We start from the raw sequence: 13,647 nt of genomic DNA on the forward strand, positions 1-13,647 counted from the left end.
GGAACAAGTACAAAGGGAAAGACAAGCCTATATTTACACAGAGGGCGTATTAGGAATGAGACCCATGTTGGAATGAGACACAGATGGACACAATCAAACACAGGTGAATCCCTGTGTTTGAGGATAGGGAAGGTAATAACCAATGAACAGGAATTAAAACCAAAACAAGGTCATTAGAAAAAACAATGTAAATATGAAACAGAAAGAACGCAAAAAAAAAAAAAACCCACCAAGCAACAAGACAGTAATGATGACAGAGACAAAGGAATGCAGAAGGCAGTGGCAAAAACAACTCTAAGAATGCCTAAGAAACTAATGGAAACCGACCATAACAAAATCTGGAAATGCATGATTTGCAATCCAACAACTTAGCTCTGGGGACAATGTCTCGGGGCATTTGGGCATAGTTCTCTAATATCCGGGCCAAAGTTCCCCAATCATTGCTTACAAATGCATTTACATTTTAAAGAACTCGTCACCAGACAAAAACCGTTGGCGTCAAAATTGCAATTTGACAAATGCAATCCCCATTTTGCACTCACAACCTGCATGGAACCAAAGCTTTCTCCAATGTGATTGGTCAATGCTGTTTGGACTGCAAAAAGACTGCAAACGAAAACCAGAATGCTTAGAGTGTTGCAAATATCGTCCTTTGCCAAGAACCTGTTTACGGAGATTACCTCAAGGATGAGTCATGCACTAATGCATAGTTACTCGGGGAGGACAGGTATGTCATATGGAGGGGAAAAAAAAAAGCTCTGACCGAAAGCCAGCTGTAATTTAAAGAAAGGGGGCATTTAGTGGGGTGCAAATCGATTTGAAAAAGATGTGATAACGGCCGGGAGAGGACTTGCTCTGGGGGAAAACACAGATGAAGCAGTCAGGCTGTAGATTGGAATGAAATGTTCTTTTCACAGGTAATCGACAGGACACTGGGCCAGGTTGTTCCCTTTAAAGTTTGACAGTCGGTCTTCTGGGCTGCAGTTTTCTTCATCTCAAGAGTTCATAGTGGACCGAAGTAAAAAAGCAGTTTGTTTGTTTGTGTCAAAGGTATTTTCTTTCCTGTTGACACAGTGGGGGAAAAAAATAGTTTCACACATCAAAATTGATACTTTTAGGGTTTCGCTCAAAGAAACATAAGTGAGAGCAAAGCAGTGGTTATTTCATTAAGAGTCATTAACTCCTCTTATTATATGTGATCTTTTTTTATTGCCCATTAAGATATCAATAAATACTTAGTTGCTGAATTAGGCTACGTTCACACTGCAGGTCTTAATGCTCAATTACGATTTTTGGATCAAATCCGATTTTTTTTGTCTGCTTGTTCACACTACAAATAAAATGTGACAGCAAACGCGCTCTAGTGTGAACGCTCAACGCGTCCCGCATGCGCAAAAGAAGACGTCACACACAACGCGCTCTGTTTAGACCCAGACCACACAGTATTGTTTGACTGATGGCCCTTAATGTAAAGACTTGTTTTGGACTTTACGTTTCCCGATTTTGCTTTAAGTTATAAAGTTATTTTGTTATTGACATATGGCCTAATAATCATCCTTATTGCTGTTTTAGAGGAGCGGTGCTTCAAAGGATAGTTGCAGATTTCTGTCAGAATCTGCAGATTATACAGTACAAATAAAATGTTCACGTTTCTCCAACGTTGTCTTCCCAACAGTTTCACTAACATCTACACGGGATGGCCAGGAAACGTTCGCGATGTCTTATCAGGCGCTTCTCTGGCACTGATAATTGGTGTCTGTCTTGTGTCAGTGACGTAAAAGACGGATTTAATGCGACATGACCATTCAAACAGCAGTCGCTTTCTAAAACATCAGATATGTATCGGATTCAGTACCACATACGAAAGTGACCCAGGTCGGATTTGAAAATATCGGATTTGTTCTGTTCACACTGTCATACCATGATCAGATATGGGTCGCATAGGGTCAAAAAAGTCGGATTTGATGCACTTTCGCTTGCAGTGTGAACATAGCCTTGGTGTCTTTAATTATTCTGAAATTAAACTGTTTGGGAACCATCTATTATTTATGCCCTATTCATTTCTGTAATTGGATTGGTCTAATTAATTAACTGCTTTCTAAATATTTCCATAATTCTGGCAGCCTTCTTAACTGCATAATAGATAACACTGCATGCACTTGGAAAATTTTTCTAAACTAAATGAATCTCAGAATCTCTAAACAAATAGGAATGTGCATGTGTAGAGTATATACAATCACTTTAGTAATTCCACATAACAAACCAGTTGCCCCTATTTAAGATGAAAAAAAAAAAGAAATCTTTATGCAAGATCTCCCATCTGCAATCTCTGGCCTGTAGCATCCACCTATAGGCTACAGGGGATGTTAGCTCATCACTGCCCAGTATCTCTACTGTAACGCATTCGTGAGTTCAGACGTCAAACTCTGACTCTGCTTTGCTGCTGTAACGAATCAGCCATTTCAAATGGGAGCTGTCTGACTAAAATATCTTTTGTGTACATAATGAGCGAGTATCTGAGTATTCCATGTGAGTCTTCCAACTCACCGAGCTGAGAACCGACATTCCAAAATTCCACAGGTTTATAGTTTGAGGAAGACATCCTCAAGCCCGTTGGATAAATCCTACTGAGGAACTTCTGGTTGTGTTCAACAAAATCCGAACCTGAAAGAGAGACGGGACAAACAATGCATCAATGACAATGGTCACATTAATCAGAATGCCGATTAAGACTTGACAGCTGTTGATTTGTTTAATGGAACCGCATGACACATTATCTGTAGGGATTTGATTTGTCCTGAGCAGATTATAGACATATCCCACTATTTCTCATTGGAATGATTAAAATTCATTACACTACAGCTCAAGCTTTTGGTTTTGTCAACCTTAATGTGTTGTTTTTATTCAAATATAAAGAATTGCGATTGTAAAACATTGCAGAAAGTGAATCGCTATACTGTTTAATGTAAAAAAAGGGAAGATAATGTCTCAAGAAATTACATTTTGATCCATGTATAATTTTCCTCCTTCTGAGGACTGAAAAGCATGGCACACAGCTTCAGTCTATACATTATCTTTAACACAGTAGCTGTTTGATTTTCCTGCAGAGATTGTCAAAACCACCACGCTTTTGAGCTAGATTTGCAGAGACTGCTCATGGTTGCTGACACCCAAGTCAACCAGCTCATAATGTAGCTGTATGTGTGGAAAAGTGTCATTCCTCCTCAGCAGGAAACAGATTTCATTTCTCTTTATCACTTTGTTTCTCCAGTATGCTGCGGCTTAGCAGCGTGCTGACACTTTAACTGATTATCCGCTGATTTGAACCTCTGAGGGCTCTTTTCACTTCCCCAGCAATGAAAGTACGAGTCACATTTCTGGGTTTTTGTTGTCATGCTTTATTCCTTAAAATTACTTCCTTCTAACGTATATGTCATGTTCAATATGCCTTTGCTGTTCTGGGAATTTATAGCCAGTATACTGTAATTGCATTTTCCATCCGAAGACTCCTGGATGAGAAATGTAATTATGCACACTGAGCACTTTGCAAAAGTGGGATGATAAATCAAGAGAAATCTGCTGGGATCACCCGAATAATATTTTGTAACATTCACAATTACAAATACGCATCCTTTATTACTTTAATCTATAAATCCTACTTCTCCTGTTTAATGATTTCAAATCAATAAATGACTCTACCTGAAGCTTTGAGTAGCTTGCAAGCCTTCTTCTCTTCCATAGATGTGTTCTCATAACAGTTTTGATTGTCCCTGGAGTGACTAAAACTGATGAACTTGACAGACCTTGTGTATATAACAAGGTCAGACAAAGCCTCAGCTACCACCACCTTCTTCTTCTACTCAATGCATTAAGGACAGAAGAGACAAACAAAAAACACCATTGAAGTTCCAGTAACAGTTCCAGGTTGAAAGCTATGCCTTTTTGCCCTCATGCAAAATGCCTTTACCTTTACATTTCAAACATTATTTTTTGTAGATGATTTCTTTTTTCTTTTTTAAGCTGACTGGAAAAAATAAAATAAAAACAAAAACACCCTGACTTACTTTCTTCTTTGACCCTGCCTTTCTGGGAGACCAGAACTTTGCTTTTGTTTGATGATCCTCTTCCTCCTCATCCTCCTCCTCCTCACCCTCATTTGCACTCTCCTCTCCCTCTGCAGCATCCTCTGTCTCAATCTGACGCTTGAGCTTTTTATTCTTGATGAGGATCTTATACTTCAGGTCCTGGCAATCCTCCACAGGATCAAGTCACACATGAATGAATGCGAACTAACATCCACACAGCACTTTTAAAACACGCCACATATTTGCATCAGCCAAACTGTTTCTGCATCTTCAAACTTTGGGCACAAACACCAATTTTTTTTTTTTTTTTTTTTTTTTTTTGTTGTTGTTGCACAAACCACCCCACTCCCACCGCTATGGTCTGCCACAAAGACGCTGTTCTTCAAAGAGTCACATCCACAGCGGGGCATACAGTACATACACACAGTTAGAGCAGATAAGAAGAAAAGCAAGAGAAGCAGCAGGTGTATCAAATCACCGAATCGAACATCTGCTCCTGCATTTCACCGTCCGGACTCCATATCTGTTAGTACTTTAAAGGGCTCTCTTTTCCAATGAGCAGCAATATGCTAAAAGCCAAAAAAAAAGAAAAAAAGAAGAAGAAACATGGTCTGGAGGAAGCTCCACGTTAAGTGAGTGTCAATGCATGCTGTATGCACAGGCAAATTATTCAAACTAATTACAGATATGCCAGCATTAACAACTTGTAAGAGACCATATGGTCTAAAAATTACAAGCTTCATAATTTCACTTGGCCCCTTCACTTCTTGAAATTTCCATCACTTGTACACAAAATTATATAGTCTGCAGAGCTAAAATTGAGGCTTTGCTTATGTTGATGCACTTTAGGAAAGAATAATTGGTTCTTGAGGGGGGTTTCACCTCACACTGACAGTAAAAATAGAATAAAGTGGTGTAATAACATGTTAATTAACTGTGGCTTATTTCTAATCCCACAATAACTCTGGATAATTGAAAACTGAGCCAAGACAACTGGCTTTTCCATCTTTTCCACAGCTTAGAAAAAGTTGTGTAAACAGCTTTAAAACCCTTTGATGTAACTAGTAGGAGTAATGAGGGAATCCTGAAAACTACAGATTGGTTCCACTTTTATAATTAGATAGTAACTTGAGCATGTGTGAAGCTGCATAATTTTAAAACATGAAAACTGTCCCTGCTGCAGGGGTTAATAGTCAAGATGAAACCGTTAGAGCTGAGGCTCCTACGTAAGCCTGCTACTTCCAAAGTCATAAAGGTAAAAATGATATGGAGAATATGTGCTCCAAGGATAGAGCACAGCTCATTTTTGCAGCAGAAATCAGAAGTACCAAAGAGATTCTCATGAGACTGCACACATTCATCCACAAAGCCTTTATCCTCCTCGTCATAGTCAGTATACTGCAGTCTCATTGTCTTTCATACTGGTCACTTCATATTGAGCTGTGACAGATGCTTTCAAAGGAGAAGTCGGCTCGAGTGCCTCAACAGTCTCAAAGTGATGGACACTTATCAGGGTCTACTACGTTACGTTAGATTTGTGACTCTCTGAGATTAAAGAGGCTTGCAAATGCAGATGTCCATTTACCCCACATGATTGCGGAGGACAGGGAGCCTGGGAAGCCTAGGAAGGGAGACTAATGAGGCCCTTTGTGACGATGAAAAGGTCTCACTTTGTTCTTGTTTTGTTTTGCTCTGGCATACAATGAGGATTTACAGGTGCAAACACCATCATTCTTCCGCTTGCAACAGCTGTTCTACTGTTAAACACAGATTCATCTCCTTTCTTTCTTTGTTTTGCTACTCACACAGCCTAATTCTCACATCTTCTGAGTCTTACATTTGGACTTGGGAGGTCTCCCGCAGTTGGGTGATCCAAGGGAGCTATCAGCAGGTTTTCCCCCAGGATAGAGATAAGATACTCGGCCATGACCTCCTGCTGCTCCCGGGAGCAATGGTTTTCCAAAGACAGAATCACTGGATAAGCAGACACCTGTCAATAAAAATCCAAACCAGAAAGAAAAAAAGAACGTTTAGACCCTATTACCAGCAACTTGACTGTTCTCTCTGTATGGTCGTACATCACAGAGAATGGCCTGAAATGCTAAATCAAAGGCAGTTTGAAGGCAAGAGAGGTTATTAATGAGAGCAAATGCTGCTCGGTAGGGTCTCTTGGCGCCCGCAGAGGCAAGAGTGAGCTGGCTGCTACGCCAGAAGCAGTAATCATGTAACAAACTACATGCTGTTACCTCAAAGGCGTGCTGCCCCACAGTGGTGATGACATCCTTAAAAAGTATCTTGCTGGTGAGGGTGTGGCCATGGTAAACTACGGGCTCCGTGTCTGGCCCATCCCAGCAGTCAATCTCCAGGCAGCGACAGCCTTTCCTCAGAGCACTGTTCCAGACAGAAGCACACACGTGTACAGACTGTATCTTATACAAGATTGCTTTCTGACGGTGGAGGAAGAAAAACTTTCACAAAGAGGTTGGGGCAAATAACCACTTTGCTTATAATATTTTTTTCATGCAACACTGACACACACTTATATCCGCCTTTTTCTCCAGACATTTTCAATCAATGCTTGTCTAGAAGTTATTTGTGTTTTAAATGGAGCCTGGCGCATGCAAAACAGCTGAAGTCTGTGTAAGCTTTCAAGTGCTTTTCTTTGTAGTAATAAAATGTCACATAAGTGTTAAATGTGGCTCTGTTATTGCAGGCAAAGTTCATAGTATCACACTGTCAGTCTTTTGCTTTCTTTGGGTGAGTTACAGCAGACAGTAAAATAGTCTTTCCAGGTGTGATGTCATCATGCCTTCACAAGTATCTGTGCTCACATTTGGTATCGGGTAACCTGCACTATAGTGCTCTGAGTCAGTTACAACATGCCCAGCTAAAACTTGAAACAGAGACACAAACAAGATTGCATAAATACGGGTTTTCTGGCAGGTTGAAGTCAGCAGTGCAAAAAGTCGATCAAAGGCCATTCACACACTTATAAAAATAAGTCTCAGTCACTGACAGATTGCTAGCTGACTACAAATACTGACCATTAGTACATTAGTGGTTTTGGGTGAAAATACACGTTTTTAAACAAATCTTTACAAGTGCCTTCAGAAGCATTTTTGAACTTCTGAGAGAGCCAAGCTAACTCTTTTCTTCAGCTTCTATTGTAATGCTAAGTTCCAAAGAAGGCTTGCTCATCTTTTTAGCTTTGATGCTTTGAAATAAAACTAGTGTCACCTTTTTCTGGAAAAAGGGGACCGAAGTGTGCAGTTCTCAACATTATGTTTTACAATTTACCTAACACAATTATCTCATATCACAGTTTTTGAAGTGAGAGTTAATGTGATACATACACAGCCACAGTTACGCAATCTTCATTTTAACAAGTACCAGGGTGCATATTTTAGTATTTTTGATGCATTCCTCGTAACTAGTATACATTCACTTCATGTTATTTTCATCCCTCTCCCACCTGTGAGCTAGTGGGATTTCTATAAAGCAGCTTGCTGTTCCTGCCAGTTTGCTTTCCTCTCAAGATCATTGCATCATTATCTAAGTAAACCAGAGCTCTCGGGCCGCTGGGTTGAAGGGTTCGCTCTACCAGTCAGCCAGGGAACTCAGCACTTTCACTGGAACCATAAATACAGCACTTCTGCTTCCATCAGCCTCTTTTGTAATCACCTCCATTGTCCCATAAAGGCACCACAGCAATTTCACTGTCTGCCTCAGCACAGGACTGGGTCAATGAAACCAGAGCGCAAAAGAGAATCCAAATGACAAACATGTAGGCCTGGAGAAGGAGACTAATGTTGTGTTGTAGGGCATTTAGAGCTTCATTGCAGCCATTTTTTGTGTTCTGCTATTTTGCTTTTTTTAAAAAGATTTTTTTATTTGTCATAATATTTTACTGGTTAAATTTGCTAATTTGCAAGTAGACTTTCACCAGTATTGGCATAATTTTACATATAAATGGGTTGTGCAAAAATGTTACAATCTATAGATTATTTATTATATGACGTTTGCTATTTCTTGTCACTAAAGGCATTTGTAGCACCGAAAAGTAAAAATTTTAGAAGTAAAAAACACCCTTCAACTATGTTTTGGGTTATGACGTTAGATCATTTGTCTACAAGAGGGCACTCGGCAACTTCTCTGTTGGCAACACATGTTTGAAAAGGCACATATACAACAACTAGTCGATTCTGTGCAATGCAACAACAGGCACCACAAGGTACTTTATAGTGTAAGGTTAAAACCCTAAAATAAATGAGAAAAAACACCAGACAATCAGAAGACCTCCTATGAGCAAGTACTTGTTGACAGTGGGAAGGAAAATCTGTAGTGCTTAGTATGTGGTACAACCTGTCAAAGAATGTGTGTCTGTGCAATGGAGCCGTGCAGTTTATGAATACAGTTTGCTAACCAAGCTTGGAAGCCTTAGCTGATAACTTAGAACTCTATTCTTCTCATTTAAAGTAGCTCACTTCTGGCTCCAAAAAAATAAATATACAAAAATAACATGGAGAAGGCCAAAAAGATGAGTCAGAATTAAGAAACCGATGGGTAAGGTCATATTGACTACATCCATCTTTTATATACAGGCAGCAAATACACCAGGAATCATAAAAAAACTATCTTCAGAGGCAAGAAGAACAAAGAGTCTAAGAACTGTTGATATATCTCCCACAGAACCCTGATCTCCATTTCATAGAGTCAGTCTTGGATTATATGAAGAGACAGAGGGCACTGAAACTTAAAAGCAAAGGTTGGATACACCAAACATTGATTATATTTGTGTGTGTGTGTGTGTGTGGGGGGGGGGGGTTGTTTCCATTTGCTGTGCTTGGTATAGCATACTCAACTTATCCACTAAAACCTATTTATGATATAATCTGTTCAAAGCATTCTCAATTTAACTTCAGTGCCTTAAAACATATTCACAGTACTCCCTCTGGCATTGGGCGAGGCTTTTTAAAATACTGCTAAGTGAAGAGGAACACTGTATGTAAACATTGTTTCCCTACCTAACATAGGCATCCAGGCTACTTTGCCCTACTAGCTGATCTCCGGTCAGGTAGGTGTTGTGTGATGTGGAGATGAAATAGCTGGTAAGAGGCTGGTCCATGTCCTGGTACACTGATGTGTGGGCCTGGTTGAACACACAGCACTCTTTGGACTCCATGTACCTGAGGAACCCTTCAAAGGTCATTGAGCTGTTTTCTCTGGCTGGAAGAGGAGGAATTGAGAAGACTTAAATTTCATCTTTAAGGATTAAAAAAAGAAGAAGAACAGCATCTACAATCAAGCCAGATAACTGCATTTAATTTCTATCTATACCACGTTACTTTAATAGTAAAACAATAGTCCTTCTTATAACATCTCTGGTAGAGTTACGGCTGGTGTGTTATAGATATTCATAAACCATTCATAAACCTCTTTGATGATCATGCTAGATAATAAAGTTAGGGAATCACTAAAGTCATTATAAGTCATCCTCCTACAGCCACAAGTAGCTGGGTGAAATTTCGTGACAGTCCATCAAATAGCTGTTTAGAAATTTGAAATTAGATTACAGCAGAGGACTGACCAGTGGAGCGTCTCCAGAGCCATGATGTAGCCTCTGTGAAGTTTCTGCTGGTAATGAATTGTGATGTCACAAGTGTACTGTAATTGTCTTTAGTCTGAGGTGGGAATAATACTCATGCAGCTGAACAGTCAGCTCAAATGATGAATTTAATGGAAAGAAATCTGACATTAAATTAAAAAAGAAAAAAAAAGACTGCATTTCATTTGGGTGAACCAGCTGTGGGTTCCTGGTATTGTGTAAGCTGATTCAGTGCCATGTCTAACTTCATTAATAAAATATCTTTCACCACCATCAGAGCTCTCCCTGCTGTGACAAACTGTCTGCTGTGAAAACGGTTGATTTTACTGACTACACTGCTGATGGTTCATACCAACTGTATCTGCTTTTACATTTAGCAGTTTGGATGATTTTCTGATTTATTTTGAATAAAATCACCAACTATGGTATGATTTAATACGTTGTTTTTTTTTAATTGCAATTCCTCTACGAATAACTGAGTTTGTTGAGAGAAATGTGTGATACAGTTTTCATGCAAATGCAGAAAAAGAAAAACATGAGCACATTTGTTTATGCAAAGAATGGTAGAAAGTGAGGTCTTCTGTTAGGGATCCTTAATTATGACGCAAATCTGTATGAACATCATTGGACAATCTTATTTAATTCAATTACTCTCAAACTTCAGTAAAACAGTGGGTTTATTACACTTTAAAAAGAGCAGAAATATATCTTTGAAATAAAGTGGAAGGACTTTTAAAACCTATTTACTGTTTTTAATGTTTCACACCACAGTTGGCATGTTTGCAGTTTTGTTGTGCTTGTACAATTAGAATGGAGGTCTGGAAACTTGATTTACTTGAACTTAATAATAATTCAGAAGAAGTAACACCAAAATCATTTTAAAAAACTGAACTCAACTCAACGTTAGTAAACTAAAAGTATGTGTTTCGACAGCTCTTGTTCTGATAATTAGTGAAAGACAAAAGTCTAACTGAAATTAAAATTTGATTAATTTGGACAGCCCTGGCTTCTGTGTATTAATGGCACAGACTAGTTGTAAGTCTTTTATCTTCTCTGTTTTGCTGTTTGTGTTGGTGTGAATTAGCCCACAATACATTGGAGAACATCCATTAGCCAGGTCCATTAGCCTGAGGCTGATGTGCCTTACTCTTCCATTTGTTTTTCTTTCCTTCTTTCATTTTGCCAGCCAGGCATCACAGCCTTTAAATTCTCTTACAACTAAATTAGCATCCTTACGTGACAACACCAAAGAATAGAGTATTTTTTCCCATGATGATGAACAGCAAGGCCAAAGACATTGTCCACATTTCTCCCTTTACTCACCTGTCTCGTTGATCTCAAATCTATCGATCAAACTCTCTGCTTTTTCTTCATTTGCTGTGAGTTCCTTCTGCTCCTTGTGGAGGAACGTCAGCAGTGCACGGGCACTCAAAGTTTCCAGTCCTGCAGCGTAGACTTGGTAGAGTTGATGGATTTCAGCTCTCCTGGAGGGGGGCTTGCTTTTCTTCATCTATCCCTGTGCACAATTATACAGCCTTGCAATCTCTTATTGTTACTCTTATTGCTCTATTTGTTCTCAATTCCAGCTCCTACAGATTGGCTGTTTGCCCATGTAAAACACAGATTATAATTAATCAGCCGATTACAGATCATTCTGATCTTAACTCTTATGTGTCTAAAGCCTGTCCACACAATCAGTTTCTTCTGTCGAACCTCTCTATCAGCGTGGGTAAGACGAGAGGGCTGTCAAGGGATGTCAGGGACAAGATTTTAGACCTACAAAAGGCTGGAATGAGCTACAAGATCATCAACATAATGAGAATGTGGTGAAAGGTGGTGGATCAACCCAAAATTACCCAAGAGGAGTGTGTTAATGATTTGAAAGCAATTGGGACCACAGTCAACAAGAACACACTACACTGTAATGGTTTGAAATCTTGCACTGCCGGCAAATGTTCTACTGCTCAAGAAGGGTCTTTCAGGGTCCTGGTCTTGACTTTGCCAGTGAACATCTAAATGATTCAGAGAATGCTTGGGAGAAAGTGCTGTGGTCAGATGACACCAAAAGAAAGTCAACCTGCGATTCTTGGAGGAACTGAAATGCTGCGAATGACCCAACACCATCTCCACAGCATGGTGGTGGAAATATTATGCTTTGGGGCTGTTTTTCTTCTATTGGTTCATGACAACTTCACCGCACTGAGGGCCAATGGATGGGAGTACTGTAAAATGTTAGATGAGAACCTACTTCCCTCAGCCAGAACACTGAATATGAGTCATTGATGGGTTTTCCAGCAGTTCATGGAGTGGTCTAACTTCTGTAAAGACTAGTGGGCCAAAATACCTCCTGAGATGTGTGTAAACCTGGCAACCACCTACAAGAAACGACTTACTGCTGTACTTACCAACAGTGATTTTTCCACCAAGTACTAAGTGATGTATTGCTTGGGAGATCAAATACTTTTTCTTTTTTTTTAACTCAGTGACATGCAAATCAATTCATAACTTGTATGTGATGTGTTTTTGGTTGATATTTTGTCTCTCTCCATTAAAATGGAACTACCATAAAAATTGGAGACTGATCATTTCTTTGGAATTGAAAAAATTGCAAATCAAATAGTACGCATGAAACTTAGGAATGCTCATGACTTTCTGCAACACTTAATTTCCATAATGATAGTGTTGAAGGAAGAAAGTGTGAGATTTAGGCCCATTTAAGACTTAACAGCTTAGAATATTTTTCATGTCACCTTTTAGATATTTTACCTTCCCGTTTCAGAGACACAATACACCGCTTGCTCTCTAAAAATACACAGGAAGTAGTGAGTAGAAATGTCAAGCCTGAGATGCATCTCAGCATTTACCTCAGCTCACTGTTAAAACACTACTTTTTTTTTCAAACTCAGCATGAGAGAGAATAAAAGAGAAGCCACGGTGTTTGCTCTAGACAAAGTTCTCCCATCCTCTCATCCTCCATGCCTCCCCCCCATCGCCCCCATCCCCTGTCTGTATCTCTTCCATCAAATACTAAGGGTACATCTCTGTGTAACTTTCTCATTTTGGTCCCTCTCCTCTCCCTGTCATTCCCTTCAGTCAGTGAGACAAAAATGTCTGTGACTTTCTCTGACTTTGTGTGTCTCTTTCCCTCCACGGCTTTCATCTCTCTCTCTTCTGCAGCCCTTCACATTTCAGACATACGCCTCAGCCCTGCAGTGGGCTTGGTACCCCACTGCATCTGTCACCACAATGAGAGCAGCACGACGGCACCAGTACTGCTCTCTCCGTCATTAACGTTTCATGCAGTTACGTTAACTTTATCAACAGATCCCTTTGATTAATAACTGTCCAGGAAAACTTGGCAGTCTTACATAAGATATATATATATATATATATATATATATATATATATATATATATATATATATATATATATAGTGCAGCTAGTCTATTCTCACACGGACTAGCTGCACTATCTAGAAAAGAGCTGGGGGAGAATTAGTTAGCTTAGATGCTGTATCGTTTTGAGGCTAAAATGTTTCAGACAACTGTTTCCTGAAAACTCGATGTCATAAATGGAAACCTACCTCGGATATGGAAGCTCTTGGAGTCTCTGTAGTATAGGTATTTGGAACAATATCGGGGTAAAAATAAATTAATAAATAATCTCGGTTTTTAGCGAGTTTCTGGGGTAGTACACAAAGTTGTTGCCATAGTGACAAGACGTTGTCGTTATGAGGTCAAGTGTGGAAAAAACACACAGCGTACAACAGGAGGATTATACGCCCTATGTCTTTCTAGCGCTCACATTGCCAGGCATCGAGGGCGGACTTGCTGGTACCATAAACAATATAAGAAAGACACTTGGCACCTGAATATGAGAGAATTCTGCATCAGAGAAAAGGGTAGTGTAGGGCCAGCTGTCGTTTCCTGTGGACACAGCATTTTAAAATAGTCTTT

General features: G+C 39.5%; 1 protein-coding gene across 2 annotated transcripts in view; it reads right to left on the reverse strand.

Annotated features, from left to right (window-relative positions):
• LOC146569898 (1-phosphatidylinositol 4,5-bisphosphate phosphodiesterase zeta-1-like) overlaps positions 1-13,581 on the reverse strand; it is a 20,273-nt gene extending 6,692 nt beyond the window's left edge. Inside the window, exons 1-8 of one of the 2 annotated variants that reach the window (XM_085282551.1) lie at positions 13,275-13,581; positions 11,014-11,206; positions 9,110-9,311; positions 6,332-6,476; positions 5,923-6,075; positions 4,065-4,253; positions 3,700-3,856; positions 2,548-2,664 (exon numbers count right to left, since the gene is read on the reverse strand). In XM_085282551.1, the coding sequence (XP_085138677.1) occupies positions 2,548-2,664; positions 3,700-3,856; positions 4,065-4,253; positions 5,923-6,075; positions 6,332-6,476; positions 9,110-9,311; positions 11,014-11,200 (1,150 nt within the window). In that variant the 5' untranslated portion in view covers positions 11,201-11,206; positions 13,275-13,581. The remainder of the gene's footprint in view (positions 1-2,547; positions 2,665-3,699; positions 3,857-4,064; positions 4,254-5,922; positions 6,076-6,331; positions 6,477-9,109; positions 9,312-11,013; positions 11,207-13,274) is intronic. The other variant, XM_085282552.1, reaches the window with a different exon arrangement.
• Between the last annotated feature and the right edge of the window lie 66 nt (positions 13,582-13,647).

The sequence above is a fragment of the Mchenga conophoros genome, linkage group LG7, assembly GCF_057382185.1.
Source record: "Mchenga conophoros isolate Kocher_MC1m ecotype Shallow Benthic linkage group LG7, M_conophoros_male_GT1.1, whole genome shotgun sequence".
Classification (NCBI taxonomy): domain Eukaryota; kingdom Metazoa; phylum Chordata; class Actinopteri; order Cichliformes; family Cichlidae; genus Mchenga; species Mchenga conophoros.